This window comes from Nerophis lumbriciformis, linkage group LG27, assembly GCF_033978685.3.
Source record: "Nerophis lumbriciformis linkage group LG27, RoL_Nlum_v2.1, whole genome shotgun sequence".
Lineage (NCBI taxonomy): Eukaryota > Metazoa > Chordata > Actinopteri > Syngnathiformes > Syngnathidae > Nerophis > Nerophis lumbriciformis.
The window spans coordinates 30,890,445-30,912,500 of record NC_084574.2 but is presented as its reverse complement, the minus strand read 5'-3'; the positions used below and the strand labels follow the sequence as shown (position 1 = coordinate 30,912,500).

General features: G+C 39.0%; 1 protein-coding gene across 3 annotated transcripts in view; it reads left to right on the top strand.

Annotated features, from left to right (window-relative positions):
- The window catches only part of khsrp (KH-type splicing regulatory protein), a 22,468-nt gene extending 700 nt beyond the window's left edge, over window positions 1-21,768 (top strand). The window contains exons 2-18 of one of the 3 annotated variants that reach the window (XM_072916410.1): window positions 6,641-6,743; window positions 6,828-6,881; window positions 6,967-7,003; window positions 7,086-7,144; window positions 7,232-7,303; window positions 7,399-7,456; window positions 12,167-12,314; window positions 12,776-12,874; window positions 12,950-13,093; window positions 15,703-15,805; window positions 15,939-16,063; window positions 17,180-17,470; window positions 17,539-17,648; window positions 17,727-17,812; window positions 17,915-18,115; window positions 19,538-19,728; window positions 20,924-21,768. In XM_072916410.1, coding sequence (XP_072772511.1) covers window positions 6,641-6,743; window positions 6,828-6,881; window positions 6,967-7,003; window positions 7,086-7,144; window positions 7,232-7,303; window positions 7,399-7,456; window positions 12,167-12,314; window positions 12,776-12,874; window positions 12,950-13,093; window positions 15,703-15,805; window positions 15,939-16,063; window positions 17,180-17,470; window positions 17,539-17,648; window positions 17,727-17,812; window positions 17,915-18,115; window positions 19,538-19,728; window positions 20,924-20,932 — 1,890 coding nt within the window. In that variant the 3' untranslated portion in view covers window positions 20,933-21,768. Of the gene's footprint in view, window positions 1-6,640; window positions 6,744-6,827; window positions 6,882-6,966; window positions 7,004-7,085; window positions 7,145-7,231; window positions 7,304-7,398; window positions 7,457-12,166; window positions 12,315-12,775; window positions 12,875-12,949; window positions 13,094-15,702; window positions 15,806-15,938; window positions 16,064-17,179; window positions 17,471-17,538; window positions 17,649-17,723; window positions 17,813-17,914; window positions 18,116-19,537; window positions 19,729-20,923 lie in introns of all 3 variants that reach the window. The other 2 variants (XM_072916409.1, XM_072916411.1) reach the window with 2 other exon arrangements.
- Window positions 21,769-22,056: the final 288 nt, after the last annotated feature.

Sequence of the window (22,056 nt, the reverse complement as noted above, 5' to 3'; positions counted from 1 at the left end):
CGTGTGGAACTGCATTTAAATGTTACTATTGTGTATTTAGGAATTAACTGTTGTAATTTACAGATGTACAAATATATAAGCATATTTGACTAAATTCTTTTGGTTGCACAAACGATGAACAGACTCACGTTTTCATTCAAAGGAGACTTAAAAACCGCGAATGTGTAACTCTGACAAAAGCAATTAAAACCAAAAATAAATGTCAACTGCAGTGGACGCGGGTTCTCAGTAGGACATTAAAGTAGATTTAAAAACAAAATACTTGTTTGTACAATAACATAGTAGTAAAGATCCTCTAAATCACTAGTGTGCCGTGAGATACAGTCTGGTGTACCATGGGAGATTATCTAATTTCACCTATTTGGGTTAAAAATATTTTTTACAAACCAGTAATTATAGTCTGCAAATTATGTGTTGTCGAGTGTCCGTGCTGTCTAGAGCTCGGCAGAGTAACCGTGTAATACTCTTACATATCAGTAGGTGGCAGCAGGTAGCTAATTGCTTTGTAGATGTCGGAAGCAGCGTGCAGGTAAAAAGGTGTCAAATGCTTAAACCAAAAATAAACAAAAGGTGAGTGCCCCTAAGAAAAGGCATTGAAGCTTAGGGAAGGCTATGCAGAACAAGACTAAAACTGAAATGGATACAAAGTAAACAAAAACAGAATGCTGGAGGACAGCAAAGACTTACTGTGGAGCAAAGACGGCGTCCACAATGTACATCCGAACATGACACGACAATCAACAATGTCCCCACAAAGAAGGATAAAAACAACTAAAATATTCTTGATTGCCGAAACAAAAGTAGATGCGGGAAATATCGCTCAAAGGAAGACATGAAACTGCTACAGGAAAAAAAAAGAAAAAGCCATCAAAATTAGAGCGCAAGACAAGAACTAAAACACTACACACAGGAAAACATAAGTCATGGCGTGATGTAACAGGTCGTGAACAGTACACCTACTTTGAGACAAGAGCTATATTGATGCATGGTTGGTTATGGTTTAAAGTCATATCCGACAATTGCGACGACGACTTTTTATTGTCAACTGAGTTTCGTTTTCTAATGATTTCTGCTGGTGGTGTGCCTCTGGATTTTTTCAACGCAAAAAAATGTGCCTTGGCTCAAAAAAGGTTGAAAAACACTGCTTCCAAATCCTATCATGGTTAGATCAATGTTGCAGTAATTTTCAGACATCCAGAAATAGATATCATATGGAGTTGTATCCAGGGCTGTAACGATTTAGCAATTAATTTGATCAGAGAAAAGATTTGCCTTGATATTATTTTGCCTCGATTAATCTTTTAATAAGTGTAATTTAAAAACATTTTAGATTCGTACCTGGAATTTTATGTAAGCTGACCTAGTTTTCGCACTGTCGCTGCAATAATAATAACAGGAGACCGTTGTTGTGTTCTGATCTGTGTGGGGATGAACGTCAACAAGTTTTAGTTATTTTATTGTTATTTAATACACACGTTTAAATTGCAATTTTAATGTTAATGTGCATTTTTCATAAAATAAAAAATGGCGTTATTGCAACCACTGATTTCCCTAAAATACACATTACGGTTAAAGTGTGCAGCAGCCTAAGCAGAAAATCCCAGACTTCCCTCCCAGGGGATCCCAAGGCGTTCCCAGGCCAGCTGGGAGACATAGTCTGTCCACCGTGTCCTGGTTCTCTCCAGTGGAACTGGAATCCCTAAAAGCCCTGACTGCGCCTACAAATGATGTCCTTAAAAGTTGTAAACAGAATCGGTGACAAAGGGCAGCCCTGGCGGAGTCCAACCCTCACTGATCATATAGGGAAGACTGCCATAATCAGGTGGTCCGATACCCCATAAGCTCTGAGCGCACTCCACAGGATTTCCTGAGGGACACGGTCGAATGCCTTCTCCAAGTCCACAAAACACATATAGACTAGTTGGGCAAACGCTCATGCACCTTCAAGGACCCTGCCGGGAGTATAGAGTTGGTCCACAGTTCTACGATCAGGACAAAAACCATACTGTTCTCCTGCAGCCAAGATTTGACGATCCGGTGTAGCATCCTGTCCAGTGCACCTGAATAGACCTTACCGGGAAGGCTGAGGAGTGTATTGGTAAATCAGTGTAAAATATAAAAAGGGTTAGCTATTTCATTTTTAATTAATCAAGTTAGATACAATGCTCAAAAATGGGAAGATATATAATATGTAGCGTACAGAATATAAAAGGCAGAGAGCCACTTTGAAACATTTTGTGCACTAAAGATGGAAAACCAATCCAATTGAAAGTCAATATACTGTATTATAAGCCTTGGTATATGTTATAAAGCAAATTTACTCATGTATCATTAAAAAGGTTAATTTTAGTATAAGAATAAACAATTGTCTAATATAGAAACGGATATCAAGTGTTTTTCTTTGGTACTATCGCTAGTTATGTCTCCTGATAGCCAAAGGCTGGGCGGTTTTGTCCATCTAGATTTTCCCATATACTGTGTACTTTCCCCATAAAAAAAAGTGAACTCAGTTGATCCCTTTCAGACACCCAAACATATTACCACACAACACATTTTATAGAGAATTATTGTTATGCATGCAGGAAACAATGTGAAATACGTAGACATTTAATACCACTTTTACCTTTTTATTTATTTATTTGAATTGGGACAATGCATATTCGTCAACGTAGAGCAACAATGTAAATAAGCCAGAGTTGGCACAATAGCTAATTTTCATCCGTTGTCCTTTTGTTTAAAGACGATGAGTGGAAAGGGAGGGATGGGCCAAGCGGACGCCACCTTTGAACTTTGCAAGTTATTTTTTTAATTCAATAGTGTTTCTTATTGTCTTAATCAAAGTGCTGACACTTTCTTTGGTGCCAATGTGGGTTATTTTGATTGAGTCACTAGGATTGTGCCATGTACGATATAAATTATATAAATTTGGTCAACAGTGAAGCTTTTAATACTATCGTTATATTGTGATACTGCATTTTATTGACACATTGTAGCGAATTCGACAGAAACAAGAAAAGGAAGGCGTCCTCAACGCAATGCTAACGGCTAATGTCCATCCACAGTGTAAAGCCACTTCTAAGTCAATAATCTTTGCCTAAATGGTGGCAAATTACATCCCTCGTATCATCCATGGAAGAAAAGGACTAGCTAAACATGCTACACTATTTATAATAGTTAGCTCAACATGCTACACTACTCCTTATAGGACGATAAGCTAACCGCAATCTCGAGCTCTTGAATGTAAACACAGGTGGGCGGATTAATACAAATATCAACAGTAATATTACCAAGTTGTATTGTATCAAATCGATACCACAGTGGTTAGAGCAATATTTTTTACCATCAAAATATATTTTTGTTGTTTTTGTTTACAATCTCATGAATTAAATCTCTAAGGGCAAAAACTGAAGGATTTAAATAAAAAACAATATGAAATAATTTAATTGACATTGTTACACTGCCATGGTGTATTTTTGTCCAATTATAATGGTGATCGAAATATGAATCATTCAATGACCTTGAAAATGTTTAGTTTCCATTCCAGTATCAGCACTGGTTATGATACAATACTGCCCCCGTAACTACATGGTATTGAATCTATACTCAAATTTGTAGTAACACCCACAACTAATGTAAAGTACCCAAACAGAAGAATAGATGTTTATTACGGAGTCTTTGTGGCCCATTTTGAAATGGTTCTATTATTCTCATACCAAATAGTGACATACATTTTAGGCCATATCGCCCATCCCTATTAGTCACCATCACCAACATGTGGGATTCTTTGTTTGGGTGCTCGATTTAGCGGAATGATACACGAAGAAACAGGCTAGTTTGTTATGTGCTGGACTTTGTACCAAATTCAGGACTAAAATCAAAAGATACCATATTTTGATACATTGGTTGCATGTGACGTCACGTTCGGTTCCTTAAGCACTTGATAGGCAAACAGGCGTATTCATAGTGGATTGCCATTAGGTAATGTTGCAATTCTTCGTTCCAACAAAGCAAACCTGCTTGATAGAAAGTGCTCGAAAGTTAAACTCTACCTTTCAAGTTAGGTTTATGCATGAATAAGTTCAACCAGTTAGCATCAGTGATTTTACATTGCGATTTTATTGTCTCTAAATTTGGTAATCAAAACTACAACTAAGATGTACGTTACAATCAGTGTATAATAAGTACAATACTTACAGTATAAACATTTTGTAGGACTCAACATAAGACAAGACTGGCAGATTCAACTTAATGAAAACATGAATACCTTGCTCGTTTTGCAAAGCGGACCTTGTGTTTATGGCAGTAAATCTGTGATACGCGAGCGTTTAAAGCGGAGCTATAATGCCGGACATTTGGAGGGAGGATGCAGTCTCAACTTCGGTAAGAGTGTTCGTTTCTACCTTGCTAGCTAGCTAACAAGACAGATGAAGTTGTGTGAAAAATAACTATCATTTTAGCCAAAGTCAGCCAGCTATAAACTTTGTCTACATCAATTCAAATGTTTTAAAGCGGCGTCAATTTGCAATGCCGGAAAAAGGCACTTTAACAAATGCGAACCGTGCGTGCGCGCGCGCACACACAAACACACAGAGAGAGACTGACAATCACTGATGCGGCGGTATCACAAGATTAAACATACAATCTTCTAAATAGCCAACATTTGAAGAATTAATCAAATACAGAATTCTACCCATTGAGTCTATTAGCAATTCCGTCAAAAAGGCACTAACATAATTAATTTATATCTAATTACTAAACAAGAAATAACAGGAAAATAGGAAACTTCACCTGCAGTATCCAGTTTATTTCACAGTCACACTAGTTGAGTTTTTTTGCTAAAAAGTTACTGAAACGTTTTCAACTCACTGAATCATTTCAGATCGTATCATTCTAAAAGTCAAGTCAAGCTTTATTTGTGTAGCCCATTAAGACAACTTCAGTTGACCGAAGTGCTGCACGGGGCACAGAAGACAATAAAAGCAACAAAACGATAAATAATAGAATAAACTAATAAAACATATTTTTGTTTTAAAAACTGTTGAAATAAAAACAGTATAAAACCAAAGTGTTATTTGCGGAATGCTTGACAGAATAAATTAGTTTTTAGCAGGGTTTAAAAATGCTCCGTTTGAGCAGCCCTAATGTGCAGAGGCAGATTGTTCCATGCTTTTAAAAAAGTAATCGTCCCTGAATCGTATCGGCAACCACAAATTCTGAATCGAATCGAACTGTGTTCAGATTAATTGTTAAAGGGGAACTGCACTTTTTTTTGGAATTTTGCCTATCGTTGACAATCTTTATGAAAGCCATGATGACGAATGGATTTTTTTAATGCATTCTAAATATTATCCATCCATCCATTTTCTACCGCTTATTCCCTTCGGGGTCGCGGGGGGCATCTCAGCTACAATCGGGCGGAAATAAATGTAAATAATAGTCAGCTTACAGCAGAACCAGTGGGAGCTCCACTATTCTGCTCATAAAATCTGATAAATGACCATTCAAAAAGCGCCAACAATACTCTATTTACATTTCGTGACTTGAATATTAACCAAGTATTAGTGATAATAATATTATAAACACTAACGCAGGTGAACTTTTTAGAGCGCCGCCGTGATCACACAAAGATGCTATGTTCGCATCGACTGATCAGCGGCTTCCTCACTCCCTAGCTCCGTGTAAATTTATTCTAGATAATAGATCATGCATCTCACCTGCACAGAAGAAGTGCGAGTAGGTATTCCGCCCCACCCCTCCCCCACGCAGTTCCCTACGAGGATTATGAGACATTCTTTACCTAAATGGGAATATATAAACATCCTAGCAGTCGGCCTCTTAAAGACAGCAGGTCTTATACAGTAAGTATTGTTTTGTTTGTTGGCTCTCATAAAGTGAGCAGTAATTGGTGACGAAGAGAAAAAAAGCAATCATTGTGATTCGTTTTTGAAATGAATGCTTAAAATGATCAAAATACTGAACATTATCTATACTTACATCATGTATATAAAACCCTAATGGAGGTGTTTGGATGTTTTTTTAGGGGCTCTCTAGGCAGAATTGAACGACTCCAATAGGCTCCATTGTAAGCGGACTTTTGATTGCATTTATTTACAAGTTAGAATGCATTTTAAAAATCCATCCGTCGTGTCTTTCATAGAGATTGTCAACGATAGGCAAAATTTCAAAAAAAAAGTGCAGTTCCCATTTGAACACCTACAATTACCACTCGAACACACACAAAAGTACAGAAAATTGTTACCGTTTAGTACCACAATTTGTTTTCCAGGTTCCAGGAATTGGTACCATATCGGGTGAAGGTATCAAACCCTATTTAGGCGCATGATACCTGACAGAATTTTTTATTGAAAACTTAATCATGCAAAAAGGGGGGGGCGTACTAAAACATGGGTTCCATTAATCTATCCTATATAATTCTATCATTTCCCAGACTCAAGCTTGCTTCATCATTTAAATCATAATTCCTGTTCTTTAGTTAAGTTGTCCCAAAAATCCCAAATTTGCTAATGTCATTACATAGTGCAACTGTGCATGATTGCTGCACTCCGCCTTTTTAAACACTATTGTCCGAAACCTGGTCTAAATGGATCATCAATCAAGCTTGTCTTTGATGTCTTTCTAGATCGCAGCCAAAATCAGCGGTGAGACTGCTCATCTGGCAGGCAACAATGGAGGAGCAGAGGGGTACCCGTTTTCCGCACAGAAACGATCGCTCGAAGAAGCAGGTTGGAATGAAGCTCACACTGTCCCTTTCTCTTTGCCTAAAACTGCCATTATCATTAGAAGGCTTACCTTTTCCTTTTATTTAGACGAACCTGATGCCAAGAAGGTAGCGTCACAGATTGAAAGAGATTCTTCTTTGTGTACGTTAAATATGCACTTTGATTCCTCACAAACGCTGGATTATCTCGCTTTCCAGCCACTCAAAAATATCTCCTTTTCTTGCAGCCATCGGAGCGCAACTGGCTGCCCTGTCTCAGCAAAGGTATGAGGTTATTTTTCATATTAAAGTTTTTTAGTCTCCTGCCACAAATGTGATGGAATGCATTGTGTGTAATTATCTGCAGCATCAGGTCCTCCACAATGACAGAAGAGTGCAGAGTGCCTGACGCCATGGTTGGTCTCAGTAAGTACACTTATTTAAAGCCCATATCCTCTATGCTGTCCTGCAATTGTTAAACCCCAAAATATATTGGTCTTCTTTCCTGTTAAGTCATCGGCAGAGGGGGTGAACAGATCAACAAAATACAGCAGGACTCTGGCTGTAAGGTCCAGATTGCACATGGTGGGTCGAATGGCAGCCTAACATTAACTTTTTTTAAGTAAATTAGTTATGCAAGGATCTCAGCTAACCCTGGTTCTTCATAAATGTTTCCACAGACAGCGCTGGTACTACGGAACGAAATGTTTCTTTGACAGGTTCAGCCGATGCCATACAGTAAGTTCAGTTTCATATTAAAACTAAATGAAAGCGTAGTCTGAGCTGTTTTCATTCATGTCGTTAAATGTCATTAGTCTGCTGTTCTGATGAAATAAATAATTTAATGAGTTTCTAGGAGGACCTAAAAGAAGCTAGTTGAATCTCAACAAAAATGTTTGTATTTGTAGTATGTGTCAAGGTTACGCTTTCCTGTTAACTTTCCTTCTAATTGCCTCGTCTCACGCTGTGCAACATGTTCTCTGTGGGTACAGTCAAATCCCAAATTTGGGATTATGAATACAAAGGCCAAATAGAGGTGCTGTATGTCACCGACCCAAGTACATTTTTTTGCAACCAAAAATTCTAACACCACAGAACTTATTTAACAATTAAATCAGAAGTTAAACTTTACTTTAAAACATATATAATTATCACCAGGAAGAAAGGAGAGGCGTATTGCAGCTTGTTTGAAGGCAAGCGCCATATAAACAGCCTCTCATTAATAACATACAACAGCTTTAAAGTATTATGATTTAGGTCAAAAGATCACAATAGCTATCTACATCAGATTTAGTTGCATTGGCCAAGTATGTTTAACACACAATTAATTTGGCTTGGCAGACTGTGCTGTCTTGGTTAAATGCAGGAAACAAAGAAAAACTTAACTATTAGGCAGCACATTACAGTGGTGGCCGTCTTGTAGGATAGATCTAAGAGTGTCAATAATGTGAGATAATTGAAAGAGAGACTTTATCAGCATATTCATAATATAATCAATGCATCAAGTGGACATTAGTGAGATTCTGTTATTTTATTTAGTTTTGTCCCAAATTGTCTGAAAACTGAAGTTGCTGATCCATTGCAGACAGAGACTCTTTTCACAACACAGTTGACAACTGATTGAATGGTGTCTTTTTGTCTGTTCAGTTACTGACAAGGAAGTTTTAAGGTTTGCAAAAAGGAAATATTTGAAAGCAAAGTGTAGTGTTTAGGGTTTAGGCTTGGCATATGCATGAGTATGGGGACAGAGCAGCTACATTTCCCCCTTATTCTACATATAACTACTTTTATATGTAATTACAATATATCCATATTCAATGTTACAATACGATTATCAATACCTCTTGCCATTGTTTTGCTATAAACTTTCATCATTTCTCTTTAGGGATGTAACAATATAAAAATGTCATACCACGGTTATTTTGGCCAAAATGATCACGGTTATTAATATTGTGGTATTGTTGAATGTGCTCAAAAATGGCTTACACACAGACATCTTTGGATATTATTTTCAAATAACAAAAATGAATAGGCCCACTATTTCGCATGTTGTGTTTTTTATGATTTACTTATAAGTGTTCTGGCGGGTGTTGTGATGTCCTACTTTGTTCAGTGGTCCTCGAATGCACAGTAAAAACACCTTTGTGTCCTATTCCTCAGAGTATAGATCAATCACTCTGTGCTAAGAGCACAGCTTGTAGGTTCACTGTGCATAGTTAAATAGCTTAGTTAGTTACTCAGACATACATGTGTTTATAAGTTTAGATTGGGGTATGTCGTTTCTTAATGGGAAAATGTTAATCTATCTTTTATTCATGTTCATGTGTATTTTGCGATCGTTTTAAGTTAAAACAGTAATACTAAATGTTATACCGCGGTTATTGTCAATACCGTTTATCGTTACATCCCTACTCCTTAGTGAGTCGGATCACAATAATGGGAGACAAGATCCCAAAAAATGCTTTGCTCACTTGTGGGCTTTGCTGATGTAGTATAACTCTCACAGGACTCTAAAGTGGAAGAAAATAATTAACTTACACTTTTCTTAAAACATAAAGGTAAGAAAGGGGGTGTAACCATTTGTTTCAGCGATTCGAATCATAATTTGAGGTTGCCGATAAGATTTGGGGGCGATATTAGTTTATGGATGACAATACGATCCTAAACGACTCAGTGAATTTAAATCGATTTAGTAACTTTTTAGCCAAAAATTCAAGCAGTGTGACTGAAAAACCTGGACACTGCAGATTAAGTTTTCTATATTCTTGTTATTTCTTTTAAAGGAATTAGGTATAAATTAGTTATTGATACAAGCAAGTAAACAACAATTAATGGGCAATGCATTCACATCTAATTTGAATAAAGTGCAACCAACACGTGTTGAATTAACAAAAGGAAACCTTTTCTGTTCTCATTTTCAATATTAAAGACATTTTCAATTAAACTATAGTAACCAACATTTTAAAACAATTGTACCTGCTACATCTGCTTTTGTTTTTCAACATAAAAATAATACAATAATATCAAAAATAAAATGCGACCAACATCTCTTTAGGTTGAACTAGCAGCAGATACAGTATACTTGCTACTGTTGTTGTTTTTCAACTTACAAATACAAATATAACAATGTAAAAAAATTAGTGCAAGCAAATCTCTTTAGGTTAAATGAGCAATGGTTTGACCTGCTCCTACTGTCGAGGTGTAGGAACTTTTAGTCTTTTGAAGCGAGCATGCTGACTCAGTTTATTTAACTCTCATCACCTTCGACGTCATCCTTGCGCCAACATTGACATGTCAACAAATATTCAAACTGTTACACTACCGTCATGAATTTAGAGTACCGTAGACTGCATTAATTTATTATATCCATCCATCCATCCATTTTCTACCGCTTATTCCCTTTGGGGTCGCGGGGGGGCGCTGGAGCCTATCTCAGCTACAATCGGGCGGAAGGCGGGGTACACCCTGGACAAGTCGCCACCTCATCGCAGGGCCAACACAGATAGACAGACAACATTCACACTCACATTCACACACTAGGGCCAATTTAGTGTTGCCAATCAACTTATCCCCAGGTGCATGTCTTTGGAGGTGGGAGGAAGCCGGAGTACCCGGAGGGAACCCACGCAGTCACGGGGAGAACATGCAAACTCCACACAGAAAGATCCCGAGCCCGGGATTGAACCCAAGACTACTCAGGACCTTCGTATTGTGAGGCAGATGCACTAACCCCTCTGCCACCGTGAAGCTCATTTATTATAAAAACATGGAAATGCTAAACATTGTGTTTCTACTTAATAGATTTGATGTACTTATGAGACATAAATGTTTTTTCTAAGTGACTTGGAAATAATTTTGCCAGACACCTTAAAAAATATCCATTCGTTTTCTACCGCTTGTCCCTCTCGGGGTGCTGGAGCCTAGCCCAGCTGCACTCTGGCGGAAGGCGGAGTACACCCTGGACAAGTCGTTACCTCATCGCATGGCCAACACAGATAGACAGACAACATTCACACTCACATTCACACACGAGGGCCAATTTAGTGTTGCCAATCAACCTATCCCCAGGTGCATGTCTTTGGAGGTGGGAGGAAGCCGGAGTACCCGGAGGAAACCCACGCAGTTGTGTCATGGTGTCATCAGTGTTTGCACTATTACATTATGTACTTTGCTTAAATGATGCAGCAAAATACAAACATTTTGTTTTACCCACACATCTCAGTATCACCATACCGACATATTGTTACCCTGAGATTCCAGCACTAATATGTCATTACTTGTCGTGTGAATCTTTGGTCACCTAACGATTTGATCCGATTCATGGGCTGACCATTTGGTTTAGAATCTAGTCTCGATTAAACACGATTCTCAATTAAAGCCGATTCTTGCCGTGTTTTGTTTGGTATAATACAGGTAATTATAATGAAACTTTTTCAAAGCCGGTTACAGGTTAGAAAAGCTCCTTCTGTTTGCATGGAGATAACCTAAACGTATTTTTGAAAAATTGATCCATCCATTTTCTACCGCTTGTCCCTCTCGGGGTCGCGGGGGGCTCGAGCCTATCCCAGCTGCATTCAAGCAGAAGGCAATGTACACCCTGGACAAGTCTCCACCTCATCGCAGGGCCAACACAGACAACATTCACACACTAGGGCCAATTTAGTGTTGACAATCAACCTATCCCCAGGTGCATGTTTTTGGAGGTGGGAGGAAGCCAGGCAGTCACGGGGAAAATATGTACACTCCACACATAAAGACCCCAAGCCTGGGAATCGAACCCAGGACCTTGTTATTGTGAGGTACACACACTAGCCCCTGTGACATTGGTGATAGGTTGATTGGCAACACTAAATTGGCTCTAGCGTGTGAGTGGGAATGTTGTCTGTCTTTCTGTGTTGGCCCTGCGATGAGGTGGCGACTTGTCCAGGGTGTACCCCGCCTTTCGCCCGAATGCAGCTGAGATAGGCTCCAGCAGCCCCCGCGACCCCGAAAGGGACAAGCGGTAGAAAATGGTTGGCTGGATGGGTAATAGATTTTTGAATATTGACTCATTAAGAATAAGGATGCATAAAAATTGCGATTTGAATCCATCCATCCATCCATTTTTTACCGCTTGTCCCTTTTGGGGTCGCTGGAGCCTATCTCCGCTGCATTTGGGCGGAAGGCGGGGTACACCCTGGACAAGTCGCCTCCTCATCGATTTGGATGTGAATCAAATATTTTTTTTGTGCATCCCTATACGTAATATACTAAAACCCAAAATTACAGATTATTGGAAACAAAAGGATTTCATGCAGCGCTTTCTTTATTGACGTCACCAACCTGGCCTGCTATAAGTAGGTATTATACATTGTGTGACAGGGTAAAAAAATTTTGATGTGACGAAAAATTAGGAGCTTTCTATTTTTTAAGGTTTATCATGTGAACAAACACTTTATCTGCTTCCAGGAGAGCCAAGGCACTCATAGATGACATTGTGACAAGGGGCCCCGATTCGTCCAACGGGCAGTCTGGTTCCATGCAAGAGATGATAATCCCTGCGGGCAAGGCTGGCCTCATTATAGGCAAAGGAGGCGAAACCATCAAGCAGCTACAGGTTAGACTGCGAAGTCTGGTTATGTTTGGAGAGTGTAAAGAATCGATTGATTATGAAGATGCAATGCTACCTCTAATTTTGAGCATCATTCATTTTTCGAAACTATTGTTGGGATTTGGAACCCAAAGGAAATAAAATAAATTGATTTGTTCCAGGATGAAACGGTCACCGTTATAAAACTTGATTAACTAAAACTATACAATTAAAATTATAATATAATTTTAACTTCAAGTAAAATGTTAAAGTAATATTTTTACGGTCAGACAGGTATAGAATTACGGCAAGTTATTAATATAAAATTTAAATATATTCATATATTCAGCGTAACTTGAAAGTATAATTTTCGAAATTGTTTTGGTTGATTTTTGATTTGGAGGATTACAAGAATTTGACTTTTGGGGTTCCTTGCTTCAGTCATTTATTTACCTGTACGTCTCTCTCGTTTTTGTGAAACATTAAAGGAACGAGCTGGAGTTAAAATGATCCTCATTCAAGATGGATCCCAGCCACCAAACGTGGATAAACCTCTGCGCATCATTGGAGACCCTTTCAAAGTGCAGGTACTTAAGGAAGCTCTAGAAAAACATTCTCTCCATTTTTCTTTTTCCATCATCTGGTTGTTGGTTGTTTTTCAGCAAGCTAAGGAGATGGTCAATGAGATTCTCCGGGAGCGGGATCACGCCGGTTTTGGAGAAAGGAGCGAATATGGCTCAAGAATGGGCGGAGGTGGAGGCGGAGGTGGAGGCGGAGGTGGAGGCGGAGGCGGAGGGGGCGTTGATGCAAGTGACAATTATGGATTTTCTTAGGCAGTACAACATATTTGTCAAACTTGGGGCGGTATAGCTCGGTTGGTAGAGTGGCCGTGCCAGCAACTTGAGGGTTCCAGGTTCGATCCCTGCTTCCGCCAACCTAGTCACTGCCGTTGTGTCCTTGGGCAAGACACTTTACCCACCTGCTCCCAGTGCCACCCACGCTGGTTTAAAAAAAATGTAACTTGGATATTGGGTTTCACTATGTAAAGCGCTTTGAGTCACTTGAGAAAAAGCGCTATATAAATATAATTCACTTCACTTCACTCCCGATCATCAAGAGAGAGACGTTGTGTGTGCGCGCGCGCGCGCAACACTGCACTGTGTCCTCCGTTCTTCCAGTTATATAGCTCACACAGTTCTACAACTACACTGAGGAGATTACAGTAATGTCACTTTTCAGTTAACTTTACAGACTTAGTAATATACGGCAATACGAGGTAGCTAACAGTGAAGCTAATGTAGTCATCAGCCGTCAATACCCCATTTACATTTTGTCACCTGAATATCAACAAAGTATTAGCAATATTGTTATTATAAGCACAAACACTTAGGAACTACGTTTAGTAGCGCCGTGGTCACATTAGCTTATGCAGCTACTGACATACTGAGCCGGTGAGCTGCCGCATTGCCTCTTTATAAGTTGATTTTAGATTATAAATTGTGCCTCTCGCTTGTATAGTAGAATGTTGTGACTATAAACCAACCAACCAACCAACATTACATATTTACTAGAGGTGGGGGAAATAATCGATTTTTAGATGCATCGCAATTCGGACATAAATGAGTATAAAATCGATTAGTAAACATAAAAAAATCGATTTATTTACTGTAAATAAAGTAATGCAGACAGTTCTAAAATTTGGCTGACTGACTCACCAAGAGATTCGACTAGCTCCTTTATTTTAGGGCACTTATGTTCCAGTTTTGCACACATTTCTATTACAAATGCACTGTTTTTTAAAGTTGCAGGTGATAAATGCTTATTTAGTTAAATGAAAAATTGAATCAATGTACATAAATTAAAGATGCATCAAAATCGTGAGCCGCCCAAAAAGTCCCACCTCTAATACTAAGTGTGTGTATAAAAACGTTTTTTTGGGGGGGTTTTTTTAGCGCTATATATGCGCAGTAGAGCAACTGTCATTACCTCCATTGTTAGCTGGAATTTGCTAGTGTTTATTTACAAGTTAGATAGAACGCATTAAAAAATGATACGTGCTTGTCTCACATAAGGATTGTGAATGATTAACAACATTCCAATAAAAGTGCAGTTCCCCTTTAAAGAAGGGACAAACATTCTTAAACTTTACTATGTTGTTATTTCTTGGTGTTAAACACCAAGAAATAAGTGCATAGTAATGTATGTGTAAATGAAACCGTTACAGTCGAAAGTAAGCAGCTATTAACAAGTAGATATATAAGAATCAAGAGAGAGGATAATATATCAACTGTTTGTGTGTCAGCATTGTCAGTCAGTAAACGACACGTAAGAGGGCGGATCAATACATGAATTGGTGGTGTCGATATTATCAGTATATGATCGGTACTAGTGATCAGATTGATATTTTTTTTTTTAAATGTTTAATGTTTTCAAACTCGGGGAATAATTCCCTGTACACGGGAGGACTTTAAAAGCAAAAACCAAAAGAGTAGCATATAGTGGTTTTTGCTTTTGTTAAGTTATTTAGTACTATTGACTTTGTTTTGCTCAAACAGTTTTATGTAAGAAAAGAGAATAAGGAACTTGTTTAAATATTGTTAAACTGTCAATAGCACTTGCCATAAATTAATTGAAAAATCCATAGCTACTGCATGTGAATCGATAGCCAATCTCACTATCAATGATCAGAATTTCCAGCTTAAAACCTTGATCAGAACAGCCCTACTTTGGAGCGCTTGACAAATTTAATGACGGTGGAACCATTTACAGACTTTGTAAATAATTGTCTCAGAAAAGTAACTCGCATAAGGAGTTGTCTTTTTATTCATCCAATGCTGTATATGACAAAAAATGGCACCAATTTAGCTATTAAAACCTGCCTGTACCAAATAACCCATTAAAATGCATGATAATGTTGGGAAACGTGTCCTCTTTAGACTTGCCAACTCTTTTCAGACACAAAATTGCTCTTGTTTACCGACATCCTGACTGAAGCTACAAGTCTCCTGAATTCTGATGTTTTTGTGGTCATATAAAATATAGCTCTTGTCTGTATGTTAAAAGGATGATCGAGAGGTAGTCAATCAACAATCTATCAAAATTAACACGCCAAATCGACATCTGAAGCTCTCTCTTGAAGCCCACACACAGGCTTGTCTCTTTTTTTATGGGGTTAAATTTCAGTAAGTAGTTTTGTAAAGGTTCAAGAATTACTTTAGAGGACATTATTTTGAGTATTCTGATTGAGTCGAGGTTTGATTGACTGGCTTGAAAGTGCTGGAAAATGACAGTATCACTCTCACAAAATAATAAATTGTTATATTTGTTTGAATAATGGTAATCTTAAAAATGAACTTGAGTCTCACAATTGCAAAAGTGTGTTTTGTCATGTCTATTGTGTGTTGGGTTTTTACAGATAGCTGTTCCTCGCCATGCAGTAGGTGTCGTAATTGGACGAAGCGGGGAGATGATTAAAAAGATCCAGAGTGATGCTGGAGTTAAAATACAGTTTAAACCAGGTGAGTGCCTTTCAAAATTGTATGTTTTGCTTTTAAAATCAAATTGGTGTTGTCATTCCACTGCTTCTCGCATTCTCTTGTCTTTTAGAATCCCGCTCCCGTTAAACTTATTTTAAACTGATTTACTTTTCAGATGATGGCACTGCTCCTGAAAAAATTGCTCATATTTCGGGTCCTCCTGACCAGTGTCAACATGCAGCCTCCATCATCACAGATCTGCTGCAGAGTATTCGTAACCGAGATGAGGGAGGCCAGGGGGTAAGTATGCAATGGGCAGAGACGACCCATTTTTTAAACCGTCTTTTGCTGCTGAGCATTTTGACAAGAGACTAGGGTTGTACCAATACCAATATTTTGGTACTTGTACCAAAATGTATGTTGATACTTAAACTAAAGGGCACCAAATTTTTTTTTAATTTTTGGCTTAATTTTGACATAAAATCTTAAAATGCGTTAAACATATGGTTCTTATTGCACTCAAAGAACAATTTAAGACGAATAAAATAAAAATGTAAAGGCAGTAAACACACTGGGCTTTTTTGTTGCACTCAAATAACAATTTAATGTATTACATTTTGCTTGCCATAATGTAGGATTAGGTTAGAATATAATAGAACGTATTATTGACATTATGATTTATGGTTGCCACTATGCGATATGTCTATGCTTTAAGAAATATAAAATCATTAGTAAACACTAAAAGCAATACTTTAGTTAAAAGTACATATATAAGACTTGTAGCAGGTAAAACACATTGTTAAAGATAAAACACAAATTGTAGCAATTTGTTGCGAAATTCAGTCATTTTACTTGCGTGCATGGGCGGTTTGGACTTCGCTAATACTGTATTTGGCATCAAGCCAAACAGGTGTGTGCGCATCTACGTTTCTGTATGTGCACAACAGAGGAGCTAGTTAACTTTATTAGCTGTCAATCTTACTGCTTAGTTTGAAGCATAGGTGGTAATACTTTGATCATGCCACCTTTGGCACACCGAGGTGAAGTTAGTTTCAGGTTGGACATTCAACAGACATGGCGAGGCATGTTTTAAAGCAGCGCGGCACTTCTGTGTTTAAAACGTCCTCTTTATCGTTTTGAAACCCAAATACCGTCATATTATGCTTCACGCAACCTTTAAATTAACCAGTAGAATTGTCTTTATTTGCCATTTTTCCTCTCCTCCCTGTTTCTTTTTGTGCGCTCTGTTATTTGCCATTTTTCCTCTCCTCCCTGTTTCTTTTTGTGCGCTCTGACACACTTCGCATGCTCCTCTTCTCTGTACGGCAGTATAGTACCGTTTTGAATTCATTAGTACCGCGCTACTTTATTAGTACTGGTATACCATACCATCTTACAAGAGACTTTGTTTCGCAGGGCCCCGCTGGTTCAGGGATGCCACCTGGAGGACGAGGACGGGGTAGAGGCCAGGGCAACTGGGGTCCCTCGGGTGAAGAGATGACCTTCTCCATTCCTGCTCACAAATGTGGACTTGTGATTGGCAGAGGAGGAGAAAACGTCAAATCCATTAACCAACAGACTGGTGCATTTGTTGAGATGCTACGTCAGCCACCACCAGATGGTGATCCGAGCTTCAAACTGTTCACCATCAGTGGAACCCCTCAACAGATAGACTATGCAAAGCAGCTAATAGAAGAGAAGATTGAGGTACACTTATGGACTGCAACTAAAAATGTAATGACTACATGGGCTCACCTTTTTAAAATGTTTTTTAGGTGCAGTTGTGTCCTGTGGGTGGTGGTCCTGGTCCAGGAGGTCCCGGTGGTTCAATGGACCCCTATAACCCCAACCCATACAATGCAGGAACCCCTGGTGGAGCACCCCAGTATGTACACACCTAAATATGGGAATTTTCTGAAATGTTATCCCTAATTAACTAAGTTGTCCTCCCTCTTTACAGTAGTGGTGCACCCGGTGGTCCACAGTTCCATCCTCAGGGCTGGGGGAACAACTACCAGCAATGGCAGGCCCCTGGGCCACAGGACCCGAGTGAGTACCCCTTTTTCAAACATATAATTAATTCATTTATATTCCTTAATGTTAAACTTTTAGATGTAGAGTATTGATTCTTCCCATCCCTCCTGCCACCAGATAAGGCACCAGCAGATCCAAATGCTGCATGGGCAGCCTATTATGCACAGTACTATGGTCAGCAGCCAGGGGGTGCCATGCCAGCCCAGGCCCCAGGAGATCCTGGACCACCAGGGGACCAGAACCAAGCAGCACAGGCTGCTGGTGGCCAGCCAGACTACACAAAGGCTTGGGAGGAGTACTACAAGAAGATGGGCATGGGTAAGCAGCCTTATTAGTTTTCAGTCCTATAAGAATTTATTTGGTATGCTCGGCCTGGGCTAATATTATTAAGACAGTTAACCGACAATAAATGAAATTTAAAGTCGGAAAGATTTCCATCGTTGATAAATCGCCATGTGCATGCTTTAAAAGCATTCAGGCTTTTCGTCACTTTTAGCTACTACGCACGTTTGTACCATAGCAAAAAGAAATGAAGGGGGTGAATCATCTTATCCTCGTTAAGTGTCTTTGACTCTTAGTGTAGTGCCGCGGGGTCGCTGGACCGCTACCATCACACAGTGCACCGAGTTGGCATGTAGCAGCTAACATGGACAAAATGAACACAAAACCAAATGCCACCGCACCACCAGTGTGGGAATATTTCAGTTTAAACCTTTGGAACAAGATGAGTCTATCAACACCGAGAAGCCAGTTTGCCGGATGTGTACGACTAAAACAAACCTGCATGCCCACTTGAAACACATTGACCCGACAGTTCACACTCACTTTTTGTTCGGCGAACAAGCCAGGTCAGTTTAAACAAAACGGTGCAAAAGAGTGTGTTCTTATAAAACCAGCATTTGCTGTCATATCAGTGTTCCTCACTCGGAATCTGCCAAACTTCATTTTGTTTTGCATATGACCTGTTTATACTGTAGTGTTTATATTGTTACTTTGCACTTTTGTTTAAGAAGACCCTAACTTTATTGTCAATTAATTAATGCACAACTCCACCTCTGCCTACATGTGCAACATTGTTTGTCAATACTTTATTTTTAAGCTGTTTTATTTATTGTTATGGTTGTGTATATTTGAGGGCCCCCCACCCCTCTTTAATATATTTTTAAAATAATTTTTATTCAAGCGCAAAATTTTACTTACAGGAAAAGTATATTTTGTTTGTTTTATTTAACTTGGAGATTTAAACGTTTTCATTCCAATTACAATGTTAAAATTCAAGAGAAATACAAGTTTATTGCATTTGAAAGGATACACATGCAATATTAAGTATTATTACATCAATGGTTAATTTGGTCTCATAAAAATAATGGCAATAACATAGTTAATCAACAATTTGATGGTCAATATGTCGTCAAGCAAAATTTATCGGCCCAGGCCTATGGTATGCAACTATGCATGTTAACAATTTATCCCTCAGTGTAAGATGTGTATATAATCATTCATTAACATAAGAAATGTGAACATGTTACGGATCATTTTAGTGGATCTAGGGAGCTTTTAGCTTTTAAAACAATTTTCTTTTTTTGCATCAATGGTTCCAGTCTATAAGAATTTTTGGTACCGGTACTTAGTAAATTCAGTGTAGTACAAGTGAGGCTGTAGTATTTCAGCATAATGACAGTAGTATTTTAACAGATGAAACACAGGATGTAATTGTACTTGGTGTTTTTGTTTTTTCAGTTCAGCCTGCAGGAGGAGCAGCAGCTGCTCCAGGAACAGCGGCTGCTCCTGCAGCAGCTGGAGGAGCAGCACCTGGAGGCCAGCAGGATTACAGTGCGGCCTGGGCAGAGTACTACAGACAACAGGCTGCTTACTATGGGCAGGGAGGGCAGGCACCCGGGCAACCAGCTGCTCCACAGCAAGGGCAGCAGGTACATTTTTTTAATTTCTCAAGAATGACCAAAGACTCTCCGTTGACTCTTTTTTTGATGTACCGTATTGTCCGCACCATAAGCCGCCCTGGGTTATAAGCCGCGCCTTCAATGAACGGTATATTTCAAAACTTTGTCCACCTATAAGCCGCCCCGTGTTATAAGCCGCATCTAACTGCGCTAAAGGAATGTCAAAAAAACAGTCAGATAGGTCAGTCAAACTTTAATAATATATTAAAAACCAGCGTGATGTGGGCGCGCATGGAGTCGTATATCAACATGGACGGAGCTGCGTGAAAAAAGCCACCCGGCCTCTTCGCGTAAACTTACCTTAACCACTCGCTCATCTTTTCTTCATCCATCCATCCCTTCGAGTTAGCTTTTATGATGACGCCGGCTGGAAAGGTCTCTTTTGGCAAGGTCTTCCTTTTGAATATCACCATGGGTGGAAGTTTCTGGCCATTAGCATGGCAAGCTAGAACCACAGTGAAGGATGACTTCTCATTCCCTGTGGTGCGAATATTCACCGTACGTGCTCCCGTTGTATCCACAGTGCGGTTCACAGGAATATCAAAAGTCAGTGGAACCTCGTCCATGTTGATAATGTTCTCTGGCCGGATCTTTTTTTCAGCTATCTTGTTTTTACAATATGCACGGAAAGTAGCCAGCTTTTCTTAAGTCTTTAGGCAGTTGCTGTGAAATAGTAGTCGGTGTGCGGATGGAGAGATTGCGTCTTTTCATGAACCGGAAACCTGTCGCTTAGTAGGAGCCATTTTGTGGTCTTTACAGATGTAAACACACAAAGGAAATGAAACGTAATATCCGCGCTCTTCTTCTACGGGGGAGGGTGGTTGCTTACAGTAGAAGAAGAAGCGCTTCCTCTTCTATGGGGGCGGGTGCTTACCTTGGCGGTTGCTTGCGTAGAAGAAGAAGCACTTCCTCTTCTACGGGGAAAAAAGATGGTGGCTGTTTACCGTAGTTGCGAGACCGAAACTTTATGAAAATGAATCTTAATATTAATCCATATATAAAGCGCACCGGGTTATAAGCCGCACTGTCAGCTTTTGAGTAAATTTGTGGTTTTTAGGTGCGGCTAATAGTGCGGAAAATACGGTAACTGAACAACTGTGTAGTCAGTCATCACTAGAATACCTCACTCAACCAATCGCATGGCATATGTGATTTCTCATTTCAGGCCCAGTAAAGATGTCATGACCGTGTGGATGGTTTTGTTGGCTCCTGGGACTTCTGCTTATAGAGATTTCCATTTTGGCTTCAACAATTTAAGACCCTTATTTCACAATTTCCCTTTTTTTCTTCTTTTTTTTTTCTTTTTTTTTAAATCAAAACTTGCTAGTTGTCTGAGCTACTATCCCCCACCCCATTCCCTCGAACAGAACAAGGGGGAAACTTTTTCTCATGCATTGCAACACGGCACTAAATAATGTTGATAGAATCTGTCTGCTCCTTCAACTCACCCACACTGTGTAATAATAAGTCTAATTTACCTTTTCAAAACATTGTAAAATATGTCTCTTTACTGCAGAGGCTTCACAATTATAAATTTCAAGTTTCACATTCAGGTTAATGGTATCACTTTGCAGTATGTTTTATGTTAAAATTCTGCTTTGATGGCAACATTTTTCTTACTTTTGGTACTTTTTAAACCTCATTTAAAATAAGTATCAGTGTTGAAATTGCAGTTGTAATTGACCATGCATTTCTTAATTTTTATTTGATTCACTGTAAAAATCAAACAAAAAAAACAAAAGTTTTTCAGAAGGGGATTGTGTGTGTGTCTGTACTCTGTAAGCAATAATGCTACTGAACAGGAGAATGTGTGCAAGTTTGCTGTAATATGGCATCTCATATGTTGGCTGGTTGTGTGTGCATGTATGTGTGGGTTTGTCTGCCCTCTGCTTATTTCTACAACGTAATTGATGGACAATATTTTTTTCTGTTCCGATAGGCTCTGTCATTGTATTTTGTTGTTTTTTACAGCTTGTTTTTAAATACTTAAAATAAAACATTCAGATCTAATTACCTCTTTAATCACAAATGTTTCTCTGCATTATAAAGTTAATACCGATTTGTTTCAATTAGGGCTGTCAAAGTTAACGCATTGAGTATAATTTCCTTTAAAAGCACAGGGGCGGCGTAGCTCGGTTGGTAGAGTGGCCATACCAGCAACTTGAGGGTTCCAGGTTCAATCCCCACTTCTGCCATCCTAGACAAAGCTGTTGTGTCCTTGGGCAAGACACTTCACCCACCTGCTCCCAGTGCCACCCACACTGGCCTAAATGTAACTTAGATAATGGGTTTCACTAT